Genomic DNA, 22,084 nt, shown 5'->3' on the forward strand with positions numbered 1-22,084 from the left:
TTACGTAAACTTTGAGTATTTGGATTATCAACAAAAAGTCCCTTGTTCTATTTATTGATTATGCAGCTTATTTATAACAAGGCCTGATATTCAGGGATTTCAAAAATATTAAACAATACTTTAACATTTGAAATGGATACAGTAGAAAATAAATTTTATTCTAATATCTAGGATCTAGATCTTCTTATAATAACTAATTACAAACAAAATAAATCATCAAAATATTACTCAATTGTCTGCCAGGATTGTTGCGATAGCAACAACTTAACTTCTTACTTAGCAATGATTATATATTTATAAGATATCCATATAAAAGATCTTTGTTCTTTTAATGAAAACTAGACAAGAACTAACAATGACTGACATTCTTACACTTTAATATTAAATCAGTAAAATATAAATCATTTAGTTAACAATAATACGAATATTCATATGACACTACATGTAATTCAAAACTGAGTATGTTATGAAGGAAAAACTACTTTAATTTTTTTTTATATTTTGAAAAATTCATCGGTAAAATCTAATAAAACAAGAGTCTATAAACTGAAATGGTATTCAATTGTTAATAGAAAATGAAATCTAATAAATGTAGGAAATGAAAAACTACATTTTAACAAGAAAAATAAGTAATATTCTATAATGTAACTAACTACAATAACATATGGAGTCACCATTACTCTCTTAACACGATTGAAATTACATTGGTATGGGTTCCAACCCGTAATGTAATAATCTAAGGCTTTAATAGATGTACAGTACAATCAGTAAAATCAACACATCAGTCTTATATTAGAAAGCATCTCTCTCAAGCATAAAAACTTGCAGTAAACTTGGAAGTATGGAAAGTTCTAGAACTGAACTTTCACTTCTCCCATTCCATACTATAACTACCAGTGACCTGGCCCCTACTTCAGCAATTTTTAGAACTGCTGAACAGAGCAAAAATATCCTTTACTAGCTGCAACATCCAAACCACAAAAAAGGAATTCCTTTGGATGAATCCATTCTTAAAAACTGAATGCACATCTATTTTTTTTTTTAATTTTGTAAAAGGCTTTCTAAGGCTATAAGCAGTAAATCTGAACAAAACAAAACAAAACAAATCACATATAAAATTCACCCATGTACTTAACCCACCCAGTGACTAGGTTAATTAAACATTTCCCATTTTCATATTTTGGTTTATCATGCATCTGATGAGTGCTGCTTTCTTCTTTGTTTAGAGTCACTATTTTAAATGTGACTGTGATGAAGCATTTAAGCAAATGTGAAACCATTTTTGCAAAGCATTTAGAGTCTTCTGACTTTTGACAGAGCTATAAATAGAAGCAAAATAATTTCCTCCAACTTTTTTTTTGTTATCGTGTCTCAGAAATGGCATATCCCTTTTGAATAACATGTTATACAGTATAGTATGCATAAATATTACACTACAATGCATTAAAATAATTTTATATATATATCTATTATATATATCTCCAGTATGTGTGAGTTTATCTGTATTGAGAGAGTTTGTATTGTGCTGTCTATTTTGTTACTGTAAAGTTAAATCGGCCATTTCTGAGACAGCTTTGGTTTCCAAAAAAAAAGGAAAAAAAAAAGAATGGTGCCCTTTGACTGATTAGTACTAGCAAATAAGCAACAAAATGTGGCTCCGAAAACAATAACACTGAAGAAATAATACTCTAATTTGATGTACAGTCTATGGCACTTCATGAGAATCCTTAACAACATGGTACTTAAAGCCATGATGTGCTTTAAAAGATACACAGTTGTGGTTTTGCTTGGCACATTCATCTCTGTCAGATCCCTCCCTCACCACATCTTAAAATCTACATTAAAAATATTACTCTTAAACAAAAATGACTGTGCATGCACGCTCTCATCTATAATGGCAATTTTAAATACAAGGTGCACCTTTGTTATTTGTAAACCTTGAAAGAAATAAACTTATTTTTAAAAAATTATATCTTGGTCTACAGACGTACCAATACATAATAGAATCATGGTTACACCATAGTCTGTCTTTTCAAGATGGCATGAATATATAGGAAACTAATTAGGTCTGCATATTTGAATGCATCACTCTGTGCTAGAAAAGAAAGACAATGTTGTTCTTTTAGACAGGAATATCACCTCAGCACAAATATCAATTAAATGTACAAAGTGTATAGGCAACAGTGTGCAGTGGATTTCCATGTTGTCTTGTCTTCTGGTTAACATGCAATATGCGGATGTCTTGTGGCTGAGGGGTTTTTGTGTGTGTTGCTTGACGGTATGTACACTATGGCTAATGACCTCGTCCTTTACTCTAACCAAGCACACTGTCCTTTCCTCTTTAGCATGATCTGCAAGGGAAAAAGAGATAATCTTCGATAAAACAGACAACATCTAACAGCAGTTTCCAATATGCATTCAACAAGAAAACTGTCTTTCTTGGTTTAAAGAGTGAACACATGTATGTTGTATCTTCATGTAAAAACAAAAAACACTTCACAAGTACAAAGGACCTAAATTTGTTTATCCTTTCTTCGAGAATAAAATGACATGCACAGCTTAATAAAATTGTAGACTCTGAACAAATATCACCCAACACTAAGCTCAAAGTATAAAATACATTTGCAGAATCAAGGGGCATAATGTAGTAGAGCTCTTTTTAGCACTGTCATTGTGGGGCAGAATTTACAACTCATTTTACTTCTAAAGTTTAATAGCTTTCGAGAGTAATGATTTGGCCCATGAAATTAAAATCCATGCAACAATCCTATTAAACGCAATTTGCTCTCTTTGGGTGCTTGATTAGCACAGTATGTGTTTGGAAAAAAATAAAAGAACGATACTCTACATGACTGTTTTGGATAATTTAACGTTTGGATTTTTCCCACTAAAGGCAAGAAAACAAAAATTGTTCCTTATGCCCCTGACAAATTAAGGTTGAATTGATATTACAATGCACCTGTGAACTGAGTTCCAGTTTTTACATGAAATTTGTTCCCAGAGAATCTTTGCATATTAAAATATTCTTTAGCACACAACCTTGAGAATGAAAGAAATCACGATTCTGCCGCACTCAAAAACCAGTTTAAATATTGTAACTCCTCATGAAAATGAGTAATCATTTGTTAAACAGAACATTTAAAGAGCCTAAGTTTCAATACACACAAATCCACTGTTTTGCTAATTGATGAACTTAAGGCCATTTGCTATCATTTTTTTCAACCTGGATTATTGCTAAGAAATAGAACATAGTTACAGATAGACATACCAAACACACCCAACTGACTATAAAAGCTTGAAACAGTTTTTTTTTTAACATGTCAAAAAGAGAACTCTACTTCCAAACCTACATACTACAAAGCGATGTGCTTATTCAAAATGTGGCTATTGTTCAGAATAATAAACCTTATTATCAGAACTGCATCGAGAGAACTTATGAAACACAAAAATCAGTTTCAGTTATTTAATTCAGGATTGCAGCAGGTCTCTGGTAGTACTTCTCAGATTGAATCTATCATTTCTTTCTTAAACGGCTCTCAGATTTCATCTATACCCTTCTCCTGCATGGGTTCACCCTTTGACCAGCTGTTACTATGCTCAAGGGCCTCTGAACTGGCCCATCTCCTGACTCAACACCTCTGTCCCTTCTTCTGTGAGGCCCTGACATCTCCCTTCTCTCTGTAACAACCTTCATTGTCCAAATTCACTTAATTTCTGACTCTGTTAGGAAGAGCTGCTCCCTCATCTTTGCTCCAAGAGAAATGTGTTCAAACCTCTCTTATTTTAATGTAGAGTGCTGAAATTTACATCATTAGCTCATTATCTACTCATCTTTATTTCCTCGACCTGGTAATTAACACACAGTAGCACCAAAAAATCATTTGTAAATATGTTAATGAACAGATAAATGAATGAAAGGAAGCAACAAAGAATGATCACCCATCTTATTTACGAGACTCAGTTTTAAGCATTATGGCTCTTTCTAAATATAAAAATAGATACTTAATATACTTCTGAGCATGTAGATAACTTGAACGCATGCATAGTGAATAAAACATATGCTCTATGGATGAAAAATGGTCATCTTTGCAAGTATCTAAGTCAATGTGTCTGAAAGTAAACCACAAGACTTTCAAATCATTTGAGCAACGACAACATCTTTAGAATTACATGATCCTCCAAGGTGACTATTCTGAAGTACCTAAAGTTTACCTGGATATATAGATGTGTGTGTGTGTGTGTGTGTGTGTGTGTGTGTGTGCGCACGTGCACATACGTCCGTGTATGAATATATTTATTTACTTCAGACTTCATATTCTAATGACCCTCTGTGTGGCGAAGCATGGGGTAAAGTGGGTACATGTTCTCATTTAGGATTTAGCAAAGCAATTTTTGAATAAAATAAATGCTGACCTACACCAGGGATCAGCAAACTACTGCCTGTGAGCCAAATCTGGCCTGCTGCCTGTTTTTGTAAATAAAGTTTTATTGGGACACAGCACACCTTTTAGTTTACACGTTGTCTCTGGCTGCTTTTGTGTTACAGTGGCAGAGTGGAGCCGCTGTAACACAAACCCTATGGCCTACACAGCCAAAAATATTTACTATCTCATCTTTCAAGAAAAAGTTTGCCAGCCTCTGATCTATGCCTTCTATTTAGTTTTAAGTCGCCTTTTTTTCTTCACTATTGTGTTTATTTCTAATATGAAATAAAAACAAAATTAATATATCCTAAGTATTACACATATTTAAGTGACATCAACATATTTATTATGAATTCACATGATAAAATTCCTCATAACCCATCTAAGATAAAATTGTAAGCTCTATATAAATACTTTCTTTGAAATTTTGCAAAATTTTCTTAAGTGCATTACACAATTGTTATCTTAAAAAAAAAAACTACCATGAATATACACTCTATATTACACAACGAACTTACTGTGTAGTGATGAAAATTCTACATCTGGGTAACATACTTGTGGCTAGTCAGATGTTCGGCAGATATTATGGGTATCTAGCAAATAAAAAATTATTTAATGAATGATCCATGCAAGCAAGCCAACAACCAAGAGATGAAAACATTTTAATATTAAATTTTTTAAGAAAAGTGAAATTCAGCTGTGAGGTGACAGTCCTTATCTGGTCAACATAACAGTAAGTTAATGTAAACTTAATGCCAAAGTAGCAACTCATTTTTAAAAATCTTTGTGTTAAATACTATTCTATAAATGTTATCAGTTTTTAGGAAGTAAGAGAAGTAAAACTATCAAAAATTCATGCAGAGCAGTAATTGAAAGAAGCCCTTTTTGTTGGCCTACACACACACACCTGTGGTTTCAGTTATTCAGTAATCCAAAAAGTAAAGTAAGAAATGTCTTGCCTATTTTTGTGCAACCAGTTTCTACATTTTCATTCAACTGATGGTGTCTAACTTTTTTTCCAAGTTAAAAGTACCAGGTAAGAATTATAAAGGAGTATTTCAAAAGAACTGGATAACAGTGTTAAATCTACCTCAGAACATATTTCTGAATCCTGATTGCATATTTTATTGTATTTTAAATGGGCAAGAGAATTACAAAACTTGAGAGAAAATACAATAAGGAACCAATATAGAGGTGACTTGTTTCAATCATCCCAAAAGCCAAGATCTTCCAATTTGTAGCCTTATTCTCCTCCAACCCAGAAGTATGGCTGCTATCCTGGGAGAGGCAGCACAATAGATGAAGACAATCAGAGGAATGAAAGCACAGGTTCTAACACTAGTGATCCATTTCCCGGTGTGTAACCTTGAGCAAAGCACTTACTCTACGCTTAGGTTTCCTCATCTCTAAAATGGCACTAATCCCATTTCGGCAAGGTTGACGGGAGAATAGTAAAATCACATACATGAAGGCATTTTGTTGTTGTTTCAATTTAGATGTCCTAGACCAATTCAACATATTACAATCCACAGTCTGGAGTGTAAATTAATATGTCTCTATTTTATTTCCATTTCTCAGCTGATATCTTTACACAATTTTACAGCATTGGCAAATGGCACGAAAATGTGCTCCAAGCATAATGAAGCTTCTCATACCATTTTTCCTGCTGCTGCAGGACAGGATGTTGCACCCAACAGTGTAGAAGCATCAAGGATGGGGCTGTCGAAACATACCAAGGACCTTCAACACCAATCGATGCAGATGAAGGGCCAGCTATAAACTTCTGCATGCATGCAGGCTGCATTTTGTGGCATCAGCTATTTCCAGCATTGCTACTGTACTGTAGGCATATACATATGTATGTATATGTAGATATAATATATGTGTGTATATATATATCCATTCCCTTTTCTTTCTTTTGGTTGTGAAACAGTATGAAGACCCAAGATTATGCATGAAATGGTCACAGCACAACGCAAAAAGTAAAGTGTCCCCTACAACCAAGGTGGCCAGGGCATGTTGAAATTTGCTTTGCTGTAGTTCTGCTTACACCAGCAATTCTATGGTCATACATGATACACACAAGAGAGTTCAACATCATTAATTTGCGCCATAAACGGATTGCATTGAATCCATTAAGAAATTTCTACCATAGATTACTTACTAACATGCCACATATGCACAATCTAGCATTCTTGTAAATGAGTCTGACGTGTTAGCATAAATCCAGGGCTATTTTGACAAGCTTTGGAAAAACTGATGATTCTTTGCCAAGAAATGTTTAAAGCTTGTCTGAAACTTTAAAATACATCCATTTTGGCATGCTGCTTTTGAAAGTTTTTAATGGCTATACTAATAGCTTATAGTTCTTCTTCAACAGTACATGGTACACTACAGAAACAAGGGTGGCTACTCCTTATAGCAATAACTGCGAATTCGGATGGCACTTAATTGGTCTTCTTTTCCCATAGGGGCAACATGTTGATTCCCATCTGATACTGGTTCTTTTGAGAATCATTTGGCTACATTTAACCTTGGTCTGGGGGTATCTGAAATTTGATTTGCCTCTAGATTTTTTCATATGCTATTAACCCTTTTGAACTTTACTTTCATAACAAACATATCCATATATTCAAGCCAAAACCTACTTTACATAAATTTGACTTTGATTCAACCAGTATTTTCTAGAACATAATTTTAAATAGGAGCAGAAAACGCTGGTTGAATCCATGCAAATTTTAAAATGTAAATATTTTAATAATCAATTTCTTTTGAATAATCACATCATAATGTTTAAATTTCTGAAACAGATTCCTTTTACTTAAAAATATCCTGTGTATTTGTCACTCCATAAACTTGTATGGAACATAGAATGACTCAATTTGCCGTACTGGATGCCTTTTTTTCCCCTTCATAACCCTCCAACGTTTATGCTGAGTAGTTACAGAAATAAGAGCACTTAGGAATTTTATTTTTTCCCTTAAATCATTGAGAATCAAAACTTGGACACAAATTTAACTGATTTTGAATATGCAATCTGCTTATTGAATAAAACTATAATGAATTTATAACAAACTCTATTTACAAGAGTGGTCATTTGTGGCATAGATAACACATTTAAATATTTTGCTTTTTATGAAGAATTTGGGCAAGAACTAAGAAATTGTATATATCAAATGCTTATAACAAAAACCTTAAAATCACCTGTATTTTAAAAATTATAAGTTTCAGGTGTGCTGCATTGTAGTTCAACATCTGTATACACTACCCTATATAATTTCGATTGGTCAAAACACCTGCGTGATGGATTGAGACCAACTGAGAATTGCTTGTGTAAATATCATTTTAGTAGCTTTAGAAATGGAGCTGCGACAACTTTGGAGCACTTATAAATGGCATAAAAGCATTCTGCCGCTCATCAGAGAGAATGTGTAGGCCAACAAGAGGTATCTTTGAAACCCCATGCTCTTAAAGCACCCTCTACAGCCCTCACGGACATGCGACTCCCACGGACCTCAGTGGGAAATCCACGTGCATCAGGGCTGTTGGACTGAGCCCTACGAGAGTTGGTTTTTAAGAAACAAAGCTGTAAATTAGCAAACCTGGTTGGCTGTGGCGGTTGCAGCGAAGGGAACACTTGTGGCAGATGTTGTTGCTGCGGACACAGTGGCTGGCGTAGCACCGTGCACCATGGGAACTTTCGGAGGGAAAATCATATAAGCAAACATACAGAAGAGTGTAGCAATATGGAAACCATGGCAACATGGAGGAGATAATTGGGCATGGTATTTATCACAGCAACAAGCCGTGTGACGGGGCATCATCACCAGTGAGTGACATGCAATCACAGCGCAAAGCAGGACAACATTCCAAGGAGAGAAGGGGAAGGGGGATGAAAGAGAAAAAAAAAGGGGAAAAAAAGCTTGTTACCATCAAATCAAGAAAATTGACACAAACAGGCTTAATTTGCTAAGTCAAAAACAAGAATTTTATATAGTGTTCACAGTCAGACATTCAAAATCTAAGTCAAAATACAGGTATTTACTTCATATATACAATTATCTGTTTGAATAAAAGTATGTTTTCTTATTTACTATTGTAAAAATATACAATATATTACTTTTATGAGATAGTTTTTTTTTTTTTTCTTACACACCAGAACTCATAGTCCAATCAAAATCCACCAAAGGTGACTAAAGGAAACTTGTGTGTAAAGAAAACATTTATGTGAGTCCATGTCAATTAAATAGAAAATGGCATTTAATTGACAGGTGTTAGTAAAAAGGGAATGGACTTGCCCAATAGATATAAGTTAAACTTAGCAGTGGATTTTGAGGGGCTGTGAGGTGCACCATAGGTTTAAGATAATCAAGAAACAAAGCTGGCACCTACCAACACTTGTAGCGGGTGTCATGCACAATATTGAGCCTGCCCATCATGCATTGCAACAGGAAGGTGGATTTGAAAAGGGAAAAGAATTAAAACATCCCATCACACGTGTAATTAGGAAATTCATTTGAACAAAGAAGAAAAATTGTTATTATGGGAACAGTGGCATGTAACGGTCAGCACAATCAAATCATACAATAGCATAGTGATCAATTAGAACTAGTCTCAAGTGAAGAATAAAAGCCAGTTTAACTGTGTGCTGGTACACGTTGTTTCTCCTAATTGCTGCCTACAAATAAAAGTATTTTGAAAAAAATTGAAACCTGCTTAATTCTTTTAAAAATAATACTGCAATTTGTTTTGTTTTAATCTGGTTACTAGCCATCTGGTAGCTTTGCTATGTCTGACTTTAACCTATGAACTGAGCACATGTTAAATCGTTAGAGAAATCTATTATTAAGATGCTAAATAATTCAACGCACAAAACTGACTTAACAATGTAATGAAACCAAAACATTCATTTTCATTCCTTTGGTTTTATTTATTTCCCTGTTCACTGTAGCGACAACACAGACATGGAAAGGGTTGTGATCATCCATACAGGAATTTTATTCGGAGGGGTACCAAGCAATAAATTATGCATAAAGCGAAAGTGAACTTCTGCATTGCCTTAGTTGGGAATTTAAATGTAAGGAAAACATTTAGATGGGATATACTTTCGTATAAGTCTCGAACTGGTTTACTTAGTAGGTATCTGGGAAAACAGACTGGTCTTCACTGCTGGTTTAGACCCTCAGGACTTCTTGGAATAGCAAGTGTTCTACAAAATTTCACGTCCAAAAAATGGTTGATTAGATTTCAATAAAAACCCTGAATGGGAGATAATGAAGATATACACATTGCATATGGGGGGTTAGCATATGTGATGCTCACAATGGCTCCACCATGACATTAAAATAAATATTACGTATCTAGTCCCTGTTCTCTTTGACATATAAACATTGAAAAATCTAACTTATTTTACCAAGTACGGGGCACTTTCCCACATACTGAATTACTGTTCTTTCTATGAGATTATTTTAGACTTCTAGGTTTTAAAATATCAAATGATTTTATGTTTCTATCTGAATCTTGGTGCATCCTATTTAAATACTAGCAGCATCTGGGATGAACATTTGTTAGGAAAATATCTGCCAATTGCGTCTTGTCAGAGATGGCCCTATAAAACAAAGCTGCCATTGAGAAGCACAGATTACTTAACTGGCATCCTTGTAACAGATGCAATTAGACTGTTATCACAATTAGACGGTGGGAACAAGGATCAGTGATTAAACTAGGTAATGGAGCTAGGGAGGCATCCTCTCAGGTGGAGTACTATTACATTGATAGGCATTATTTAAGACACTTGAAGAGCTCTGTCATTTGCTACCACTACTGAGTCAAAGACTTGTGAAAGACAACAAAAACAAACCAGTAATAACAAAGACGGTAATTTGAGACAGTAGAGCAAGCAAAATTTAATACTCTAGATCTTATGAAATCATTATCCTATAATAGTGGGGTGGGAAGACTGAGAAAGAGAGGATGAAAAGATGAATGAAAAAGAATAATGTGCAATTTGATAAATATTCGTTTTAAATACTGTACAGGTTATAGGTTTTAAATTTATTATTATGCTGCAATTTGCCTATTGTATTTCATCCCATGCATAATTAAGGCTGCACATGCTGAAAATGAGTTAACCTTACCCTATCTCTCTAAAACTCTAAAGCATTTATGATTTGCATTTCAGTTTGAGTTATCTTCCTCATTAACATTATAACCAATGCACACAGTTTTGAGAGGGATTTGCAGCAAATAAACATAAGGCAGCAATGAAAATACTAGCCAGGGTGCAATAACTCACAAATATGAAGACATAATGCTGTAGGACCCACTTACCAAAAACAAAAATCACTTTTGAAATGACCATAATAGCCATCTTTACATCAGATGGGTTGATTTATTAATAATGATTGTACAAGTAGCCAATTAAAAGTTTTTTCTTCAATTTTCAGCACAAGGCAACATTTAAGTGAATGTATTTGTCAATTTCGAATTTCCCCTACGAAGATATTTGCAGAGCAGAATGGTGTGTTTCTGAGGAATGCAATACTTTAATTACATGATATTTATATTAAAATTTTAAATTGATCTGTATGAAGGTGCAGAAAAAATTACTAGGAAGGTAAGTTACAAATGAGACGTATGTGTAGGTAAAATCAGTTCAAGGAGAAAGGAAGGAAGTAGAGAGAAAGAGAATTATAATGGAGATTTGGTTGGAGGTTTGAATTTAGATATGGTAATTCAAGCCTATTTAGGTAGATTATGATAGAAGTATAAAGCTGATTTAAAGTCTTCTAAAAATAATTTATATCATTTCAAACTAAAAGTTCACAATCAGTTGAATTATTCTCAAAATTGATATCTAAAGAAGCAACAGCTTCATATAATTTATTTCTGTTTCTATTCAATCTATTGAATTCTATTTTATTGCACTACTGAGTTGGGAAATAATAAATAAAACTCAGTGCTTACTACATTCCAGGCTTTATTCTAAACTCTTAGACCTGTCTATAAAAGTGCTTTAAGAAAATGTTTTTATCAAATACGTTTAGAACTCACTTAAACACAACTCTATGAAATAATTACTACTATTATCCCCATTTTATAGATGAAAAAAAATGAAAGTATAGAGAAATTATATCTTGTGGTAGAGCTATATTTAAACTTCCAAGCCAGATTTGTAATCACTATGCTAAGTTTCAAGTAAACCATCTGCATTAATTTCATTAACTATAATGAAAGTGATAAGCTGGAAATCTTTGTTTTCTATTCTTTCTGTAAAAACAAGCCCATCCCTCTGCAACTCCCCTCTCACTCCAACCCCTCAGGAAAGTTTCCTGGCCTTTTGTTTCCTTATTTCTGGTAGTGTTGCCCCGCAAGGCGAAGCTGAAGCCGTTTACAGCAAACTTATTTTTAGGTCTTTTGAAATCATAAACCTAAACTGACTGAGGGCAATACGCTAGGAGGAGAGAAGAGAGGTGTGCTTCTGAGGATCGCATGTAGGCAAAAACTGTGAAGGAGAGCAGAGAGAAAAGTTCCTCCAGACCCTGGAGAGGAGGTGGGCAGTGTGCAGGGTCCCTGGGTAGTTAGGCATGTGGCGTGTTCTTTCACAGCAGCCCTGCAGGCAGCAGGCTTTCCAGGGAATGGGCTGCATGGGAGGCTAAGGGGTTCAGGCAAGGATGCTTGTACCCAAGGCAGGCATAGAAGCCCTGGAGTACCTGCCTTCAAGAGATCTTGTAAACATGGACATTGAGTACATCAGCAGTGACCAGTGCTGACTGAAGAATGGAGAATGGGTAGCCTGTCTGAGACTACTGGAGTGCACAGGATCTCTATTTGAGTAGAGACAGAAAGAAGAGGAGATGTGAAGATGGGGTTCTGGAATCCCAATGATGCCGCCTGACATTTCTATCCAACACAGTGAAATTGGAGTTTAGAATTGGACTTAATTAAGGTTCAGGAAAATAAATCTGATGTAAATAAAAGTGTTATTTCTTACACACTCTAATTTCAGGGGTGAAATTTATAACTACAACATAAGTAGACCCTAGATTATGCATAATCTGTATAAATAGTGAATTTAGTTTTAAAGGGTGAAGGTTAAAAAAAAAAGGACTATATATCTAAAAAAAAAAAACCACCAAAGCTTCAATGTGAACTTAATCCAAATTACTTGTATTTATCTTTAAGTGAGATGGAGCGTGTAAAAACAAAAGGCCAGAAAACTTTCTTGGGGTGGGTGGGAGGGAGATGCAGTGGGATGGGGTTGATTGAATGAATGGAAAGATGGATGAATGGACGGATGGATGAGTAGACGGATAGGTGGATGGAAAACAGGGAAGGAACAGAAGAAAGAGAGGAAGGGAAGGAGGTAGGGTGAGAGAGAAGAATAGATAGATGGTTAGAAGGATGGATGGATAAATGGATAGATGAATGCATACATGGATGGATACATGGATGGATGATGGATAGATGGGTATAGGCCACGTAAGTCCCAGTTTGTTCTTAAAAGTTATGGTATATACTAATTTTTCTTAGCTAGCTACCTGGCTTGCCACTGAACCCTGATCTTTTGCTAGCAACTTACTCTGTATACAGAGTTACCTGCTCTAAAGATTTAGCCAACCATGCTTCATTGTAACTTCAATGAAATAGACCTGCATGTCTCTGAAGTTATGATTGAAGCAACAGACTACAGAGCTCTAAAACTCTAAACTGCAAAAAATAAATGACTTCCTTTTTCTAATCAGTTCCAATAAAGTCTTCAGAATATAACTTCCAAATTATAATACTGTGGTTAGATAGGATGCTCTGATCATATAATTCTTCTATACATCTGCAGAATAACCTAGACTTTGGAAAATGACTTTCTTTTTCTCCCAGGTGTTATACATAAGATGACATATGAATTTGTGGTAGGATGGATTTTCTGTAGTTCTCAAAGTATATTTAAAAAGTTAAATTAGTTGACAATATTTCAAAATTGAGAGATTTCACCTATGAATATCCAAATGTCCAGAATATCTGGAAGAAAAATCATAAGATCTGGCAACACTGGACACCAGGGCCACTGCATTAGGTTGTACAGTTTGTATACAACCAACCCTGGGAGGAACAGACACAACCACCCCTTGTTCACGAAGACTCTGATGTATATGGAACCACAAAGGGTATTGTGCAGTGCACAATACCTACTAGGCAGATAATCCTCTAAGGCAGCAAAGGGCTAAGTCTGAACATTGACCATCCCCTTTAGACTGGGCCTGTGCTCTCCAGTGCCTCCCAGACCTCACAGCTCCTAATTTATTTCTTGCTCACTTATTCATGTTTCCTGCCTGGCCCTTAAGGCATTTGGGTTTTATATTCTCTGCATCAGATTTCTTTCCTTTCTGGCTGTCTGATAAAGTGGTTTGGCAGAAGTATAAATGGGCTATCCATTTTAACTTTTTAATGCCATAGTGGCACACAGGTATGTATGACAATGAAAATTTTATTTTTGGCTGCGCAATGAGCGCAATGCAGGATCTTAGTTCCCTGACTAGGGATCGATCCCGTGCCCCCTGCAGTGGAAGCGTGGAGTATAAACCACTGGACTGCCAGGGAAAGTCCTGACAATGAAAATATTTTTAAGGAATGATGGAGGCAGTACTTACTTCTGATTATGTGACTAATAAAGGTTAACCTGCAGCTTAAGCTCTTTAAAACTGGGTTACAAATAAATCTTATTTGATATTACTATTGCAATAATTTCAAAGCATGTTGACTACAAATATCAAGAACAGAATATTTCTGATGCAAATTCATCATAAAAATGCAAATGCATCTTAAAACTTTCAGCATATTTCAATATATTGTGGCACATTTTATTTAAATTAACAATGCTTAGTTTCTAGAACAGAGAGGTAAGTATGATTCTGACTTATGAAGGTATTTATTGTTTTTTTCTGACTTGACCTTACCTATCATCTTTTGCTCTGTCCTATCCACAGACTAAAATCCATTCCACGGAGAGCCTATTGTCATAAGTCAGAGTCATGCATATCATGCAATTAATGATTATACTTATTTAGAAAAATCTTCCGTCATTTGAATGTTTTTGGAGAAACTGATGCAAAACCCATTTGATAAACAGATTATTTTAGGTTTCTTTAAATAATTTATGGAAGAAGTTAGGTTTGTTTTTTTTAGATTTTTAAATAGGGAAAATGTCATTTCTAGTAGTAATGTTTTATTCAATGAAATAAACTGACAAAAATAATTTTTAATTTCTTCAAAGAGAATATGGTAGTTACCTACAATCCCTTGAAACTTTGTCTACTGATCTGACTATAGAAAAATTGATAGATTATTTGTTGGAGACAGCATAAATCCAGGGGCATGGCAATTTATACTAAAGCAAAAAGATTCATTTCTGGAAATCTCTGAAAAACTGTATACGTTGAGAAGAAATTTTTTAATCTTATAAAACTTAAAACAAATGTGACTTTTCCCTCAGAATGCAACAAATACCCTACAGATCAAAATGATTTAATTTCTGTTCTAAAATGGACAAACTGCAACTTGATAGACACTATTTCATGAGTACAAATATCATTTTACCTGTGGTTCTAGGACAGGCTATTTCAATTAGTGGAATATTCTAGTTCATTGAATGTTACTACATATTCTACATAGGGATGGCTAGTTTTCAAAGATGCGCTGTATGTAAAGTTGTGCTTAGCAGTAAAAACTAATGTGAATATAATTTATTCTCATTATTCAAAAACAAATTAACACGTTCCCTCACGGCATTTTGAACCTAATTCACTGTAAATACTGTTAACATAGTATAATATACTAATGGGGCTGGATCTTTGACATACACATCTAGTCATAAATTTATCAATTTAATTAATAAAATTATTGTATTAAATAAATCTCTTAACACATGGTAATTTTTTAGAAAGATTAAGAGGTAAAGAGGAAAATAAGATTAGAGTCTCTGGTTAGTTGAATTCCAGATTACAAGAAGTGTAATATGTATTTTCTGAAGTAAATGATGAGTGAGTAAAAATAATAAATTTCCAGATAACTAATTTTCTGATTATTTATGTTTTTAAATCGTATATCTTTGTGTATAGTTCTGGAGTATGTTTATTTGACTAAGTTGTAATCAACTGAAACCACAAATGTATAACTCAACAATAAATGTAAACTTCACTGGGCACTTAGGGCTACTTCAATATTAGCTCAGGAGCAACAATTTTAAGTGATGTATACTGATTGGTACTGATAAAAGCACTTTTTAAGAGCTCTGGAACACAGAGTCAGTTTTTTATTCTCCACCTTGAAAACAAAAAGGCTGAAAAATAAAAATCAAAACCGAAAAGTGTCATTTCATATAATTCAAATGAACTCTATGGAATCATGAAGGCAAAGGGGTCTTACAGCAGGAAAGGGTCATAAAATAGCTTGACAGACATATAACGAACAGTGTTGAGGAAAGAGAAAAGAAAAGAAAAGAACTCTATTTCAATTCCAAATTACACAGACAAAAATAAATATATAAAACATCAGTGATCTCTAATCCATCTTTCATTAAGCTAAAATTCTTAGTTTTTAAGGAAAATCATAGGAGATACCTCAGACAAGTTTCCATCTTACCTTCCACCTGCTCTATGGCTAAAAACAACTGGGGGCGTGGTTTATCTGCTCTACCAGTAGAACTCTACGTGGATCATCAGATTCATTTATTAATAAACTCAAACCCCTTACCTGGTGGGAGAAATGCTGTATGCTGTTGTAACTGCATGTTGGCTAGAGCCTGTTGGTATTGGAAAATACCAGTGTTAAAGACTGCGGTGGCACCGTTGGTTTTTTCAAGAGCAGGCCTCTTTGGTAATGGGGGAAGTACAGCTTGAGGAATTCCCTGTTTAGTGAATGAGTATAAAAAACAAATACCAGTAAAAAGAGAAAAAGAAAAAAGAAAAATCAGTTGAAGGCTAAAATTGTTAGGAAGCATGAGCAAGCAAGCAGCAGAGCACTTAACTACCCAAGGGGAAAAAACATCCAATAAACAAAAATTTAAAGGGAAAAAAAAAGCAAGATAAAAGCTTTAAAGGAAGCATTATTTTTGTCTTGGGGAGGGGGAAAAACCCACTAGTATGAGAGCACATGTTATAATGTGTTAAAGTGTTTTAAGTCCCATAATGCTTCAGGCTTTCTGGGAGAAGCCATTGACTTGGGAAAAGAAGAAAAGCTGCACTGCGAGCTCCGTGAGGACTGACAAGTATAAGCAATGTTAATAGTTAATTGTACGGAGTGACCGAAACAGGTAAAATAAAAATCAGTCCCGCTCTGCCCCTCCCCCCATGTCTACCTAAACATGCACATGTCCCAGAGCATGCAAGTTTTTTTTTTCTTAAAACACTGAACTATAAATATTAAAAAGTCAATAATTCTATCACTAAAGCCATGCTAACCAAACAGGTACATAAATACACAGTCCAAAAATACATTTTTAATTGTCCTTCAAGTATTCCATTAGAATATTCTACAATGTAGTTAAACTGAATGTGGGCTGCTGGGCTTTCGGAATCTTTCATTGTATGATATCCGTCCAGGGACTTGTATTACAGTCTTTCCACTAATTTTGTCAGGAAACCACACTCAGTTTTTCATTGTACTTTACAACTTTATAACAGAAAAAGGAATATATATTTTTAAATAGATTAAAAAAAAAAAAAAAAAAACTTGTATCTACAATAAAGCTACATGCCAAGCTAAAAGGTGAAAGGTCATAGTACCAGGTCAAAGGTTGCCTCGAGGGGTCGCTTCAGTGATTTGACAGCCGACTGAGTCTTAATTAGCAGGCAGCGAGCACATGATGGCAATGGGCCAGTGGGGTTCAAGCGCATTAACATAAACAGCAAGCAGAGGTGCATCATGGGGGCAGCAGTGCATTTTTGGGTAGGTGAGAAAAAACAAATAAAAAAACAAATCATCGGAATGCCATATACAACGAATAACAAGACTAAGCATGCACAATAAAGGCACTACTGAGTTGTTATTGGGAGGATAACTCCTCTTTGTAGTTAATTACAAACAAGATACTCTAACAGAAAAAAAAAAAAGAGTGAAAGGAAGAGAGGAGGAGAGAGTCTGCCTTCTGTATTTTTGCTCAAGTATCCGTAAACAAACACAGAAAAGACCTCTCTCGTGATTATTTTACTGTGCTATGAAATACCACACAGTGTTCTTTTTTATGAATATTTTAAAGATTGTCATATATTTATGTAAAAAAATGGACAACATTACAACAGCTAAGCAAAGAACAAAAATGGACTCATTAAAATCAGCTATTAGATCACATTAAAATTTACCTTAAGTATATAGTTGAGTACCTGTTCTAAATGATCCAATTTCTAACTCCTCCTTGAGTACTGCTTTCTCCTTTCTACATAATGGCATAGGCAAGCTTCTCTAGTTTTACAGTTCTGTTTATGCCACAATATTGTTTAAGATTATCTAGACAGCAAACTGCTCAAAATCTTGTAGCTAATTCTAAAAACAATTTTGTTGAAGCAATTCTCCTAAATAGTTCCAGATTTTGTTATGGTTAAAAGCAAGATACATGTAGAGAAGAGCCTTGATGTGCAAAAGAACACACCAAAGGAAAACAATGGCTGATTAGATGGCACACAGAAATAAGAGGACCGAAAATGGCAGTATCGTTAAACCGAAAAGGAGACAGGTGTTCTGTACAAAGCAGAAATTTCAGAAACCCTATATCCAGAATAAGACACAGTATTAAGAGCTAGGCCGAGAGTAGGAGCAATCTGAACCATATGAGGAGTTACCCTCACTTCTCTGAATGGTAACTTCATTATGTATTGTCTGGGATACCTGAACAAACATATCTTCAGCAAAAATTTTTTAAAAAAAGGTTAATAAATGAATAGCTTGTTGTCAGATATAGTTGTTCACTTTGTTTTTTTGACTGTTAACGAGGATTGAGCTGAGGTCTCTACTCACCATGGCAGCTGCGGTGGCCGCAGCCTGTGCTGCAGCAGCCTGGTTGACCTGGTATTGGGCAGCCTTGATCTTGGCTTGCAGATGTGCGGGAGGATGAAAGTATTTGCACTTTTCCCTAGAGCATCTCCCTTTGATGTAATCCATACACACGGTGACTGTGTTGTCATTGGTGTCAATCATTGTGCTGTCAGCAGGATGGGCAAACCGACAATCGTTTTCTCCTCTGTTGCAATTGCCACGCTGGTACTCTCGACATACCTACGGGGTCATTAAGTGCACAGGGGTCAGTCAACACGGACAAGTAGAAACTTTCCGAAGATTTTAACTTAAAGTGCAAGACTGGTGATAGAAGCCAACAAATGAAAGGGGAAAAAATAATTTGCAAAGGAACCACGAAATAACTTGAAAACATTCTTAGTTCGGTATACAAATTATAATCCCATTTCAGTAAAATGTCCATGAGAAAGAAAACACATTTATGATACTAATTATGGTAAAATATCTAATTTAAATTATGTTGACACACTTATTCATTACCAAGGGGGAAAACAGTAACTTTATACAGTGAAGAACCCTGGAGACACTGCTTTAATCAAACAATCAAAGTTAGTATCACCAGTAATAAAGACATAATGACATCATGTACCTACTGATATGATGCACTGAAAAAAGGATACAACATTACATTTGTTGTATTACTGCTGAGAACGCATAACCTGAATTTATTTAATCATGAGGAAACATCAGACAAACTAAAATGGTAGGATGTTTTACAAAATGACTGATCAAGTACTCTTCCAAAGTGTCAAGGTCATGAAAGACAAAGAAAGATTGAGACACTGTCACTGACTGAATGATCCTGGAGTCAGAGAAAGGATGTTGGTAGGACAACTGGTGAAATCTGATTAAGGTCTGTAGATAGGCTAACAGCAGCATATCAATGTTAATTTTCTGGTTTTGTGAGTGGTAACATGGCTATGTAAGCTGTCAGTATTTAGGTAAGCTGGGTGAAGGATAGGCAGGAACTCTTGGTTCTATTTTTGCAACTTTTATGCTAATCAGAAATTATTTAAGAGTGAAAGTGTAAAAAGTCAAATGATAGCTTTTTCATAAAATGTTTCCGAGAGCTAAGTTTTTGATCATTAGAGATTTACCTGGTAGCTATAAAAAGCAGATGGAAAAAGATTAGTTTTTGTCACTGTTTGTTTCATATCTATTAATTTTGGATGGGGTCCCTGGGGAAAGGTGAAAATGGGTTATTTTTCATTCATTTGCTCGATTTTGACTCTAACTATTAAAGTTTGTCATGGTGCTTGCTCTAATCAAGAGGTTGCCGGGGCTGTCTTCAGTCAGAATAGTTTGACCTTTTTACCACAAGAGGGCCATCTAAACACAGAATGCCCTTATATTTTTATGCTCTTACTTCATGCTTCAAGGATGTTTCCGTTTTGTTTTTCACAAATCTTTTTACAAACTGAGCGAATACAGACCCTGAACACTCAATTTTGGAATTCATCAAGGGGAAAAAAGGGGGGGAAACCCCGTTGTGATTTAAAAAAACAAAGATTTTCTTGGATTTAAGTACATGAAATGATCACATTTAATTCTAGGCATTTCCCCCTTTTACATCCATATCCCATTATTGAGGAAAGTGTTTCCTTTTAAAAAGGTCTCTATAATTTGTATCGTGGTATATCTTAAAAATAGCATCATAAACGACATCTTGCACCATTTGGAAACCTCAAGCTAGCTAAAGCATTGCATTCCACATAGCAATGAGCCAACTCTATTCATCACCTCAATTTATGTAATTTTTAAAAATTATTAAGTAACTACTCTGTGCCAGACACTCTGAGAGATATTAGGAATACAAAGATGACTTAGGAAGTTACAGAAGATCCTTTTTTTTTTTTTTTATTGTTGCATTTATCTTCTTGAACAAAAGAAAACAAGGATAGCCAGGAGTTTGTAATTTGAAAAGCAAGAGTGGTAAAGCTGTTATCCAGAACTACTGTCCTCCACTCTCACTAAGGACGGGAATCAGCTGTGCAGCTTTCTACACCACAAATCCCCACTTACTAAATTAGACTCATCAAAATAGGAAGAGAGGAACACTTAAATGAGGATAAAAACTCTTCACGTATATATGTAAAATTATGCTAAATTTATACCACAGCATAAACAAAAAAGTTACTTTTCTGTTTAAACAAATCTGTGTCAATGCAGCCTCATCCAATAGGAAACCATCTGTGTTCGGACACTACTGCTGTTAGCTCTTCAGTAATTCCTGCTTTCTCGAATACGCTCGCAAAGAAACTGGCAGCAGCTGAACCAACACTGTTTTCCAATTTCTCTCACTCTTTGCCACACTGACAAGAAAGAAGATCTGAAGGTAGTCTATCTGTAGGATCTTGAATAACTATTAAAATCAAAGATCTGCAATTTTTCAAAAACAATTATGCCAGTGCTGGTGCCAGAAATTTGAGCATCATTCTCCCAAAATACAGCCTGAGTGCCAGGCTGATTCTGACTTTTTATTTCTCTGTCCATCTCAACGTTCTTTTTATTTTCAGGGATGTGAACTTAAAATCAGGTTGCATAAGGATGATCATTCTAAGACCCCTTCTCGTCCCTCTCCATTTGCTTTATGCATGTGTCAGTGTGGTTTGAATAGGTTAATAATTGGTTTATTACAGTTTTGTACTCTTTACTGTCTTGCAGGATGCATTGAGGGAGAATTCTAAAAAACATTTAAGCAGAGTTGATAACTAGCAGTTAGCTCAGAATTTTGTTCCTAAATCCAGCCTTTTCTGATGTTGCAAGAACTTAGTTAACTGTTTTTGCATGATATACATTTTTGACTGTTTCATTTTTTTTTTCCAACTTAAGGTTCCTCCTGACAAGAGAAATGGAACAGAATATACTGAAATAGCTGTTCTCCTATTATTCTTGCCTTTGAAAAAAATAGAGAAGAAATTGAAAATCTCTTGTGAAAACTTGTACTGGTGAGAACTACAAGGCTAGAGGGGCTAGAGAAGTTTGCCAAGCTTTGGATGTATATATGGATTGTTGGGTACCTATCTGAACGGAACAAACTTCCCAAAACTTTTCAAACAGATTTTTCTCTAATAATGACCATCAATAAAATGGGATCTATCTCTTGACTGCTGAATATGGGTTTGGCCTGATAAACTCAAGAAAACTTTAGACTGTGTTGCTTCCCCAAAAGAAATCTCTTAGTTGTAGTACTGTGTTAGCAAATTATAGTTGACAGACAAAATTTCAACAAATCTAACCTTATAATTCAAATCAGGATAAGAAATTGCACAATTTACCATAAAGAGAATTTGGAACAAAGAAGATAAAATTAAATTTGGAAATCCTAACAACATTATGGCTCTTTTTTCTATTCTCATCCAATCTTCTGTACGAACATATTTTTCAAATAGTTGTAACTATAGTATGGCTATTACTTGGTGATCTGTTTTTGCTCAACAATGTAGCATAAGCTTTTTGTTTGTTTGTTTTACTTAATAGTGTCCAGAGTCATCATTTTTGCTGGGTGCATCCAATTCCATAAAATAGATGTGTATAATATAAGTAACTCTTTCAGAGAACATCTAGATTATTTCCAATATTCCCATATTACAAAT

General features: G+C 34.9%; 1 protein-coding gene across 7 annotated transcripts in view; it reads right to left on the bottom strand.

Annotated features, from left to right (window-relative positions):
* Positions 1-447: 447 nt before the first annotated feature.
* The window catches only part of MBNL1 (muscleblind like splicing regulator 1), a 173,008-nt gene continuing 151,371 nt past the window's right edge, over positions 448-22,084 (bottom strand). For 3 of the 7 annotated variants that reach the window (XM_061194558.1, XM_061194552.1, XM_061194553.1), the window contains 7 exons: positions 18,432-18,689; positions 17,204-17,257; positions 16,173-16,326; positions 8,817-8,852; positions 8,027-8,121; positions 4,943-5,017; positions 448-2,351 (listed from right to left, as the gene is read on the bottom strand). In XM_061194558.1, coding sequence (XP_061050541.1) covers positions 4,961-5,017; positions 8,027-8,121; positions 8,817-8,852; positions 16,173-16,326; positions 17,204-17,257; positions 18,432-18,689 — 654 coding nt within the window. In that variant the 3' untranslated portion in view covers positions 448-2,351; positions 4,943-4,960. Of the gene's footprint in view, positions 2,352-4,942; positions 5,018-8,026; positions 8,122-8,816; positions 8,853-9,017; positions 9,103-16,172; positions 16,327-17,203; positions 17,258-18,431; positions 18,690-22,084 lie in introns of those variants that run through there. The other 4 variants (XM_061194554.1, XM_061194555.1, XM_061194556.1 and 1 more) reach the window with 4 other exon arrangements.

This window comes from Eubalaena glacialis, chromosome 6 (genome assembly GCF_028564815.1).
Source record: "Eubalaena glacialis isolate mEubGla1 chromosome 6, mEubGla1.1.hap2.+ XY, whole genome shotgun sequence".
NCBI lineage: Eukaryota > Metazoa > Chordata > Mammalia > Artiodactyla > Balaenidae > Eubalaena > Eubalaena glacialis.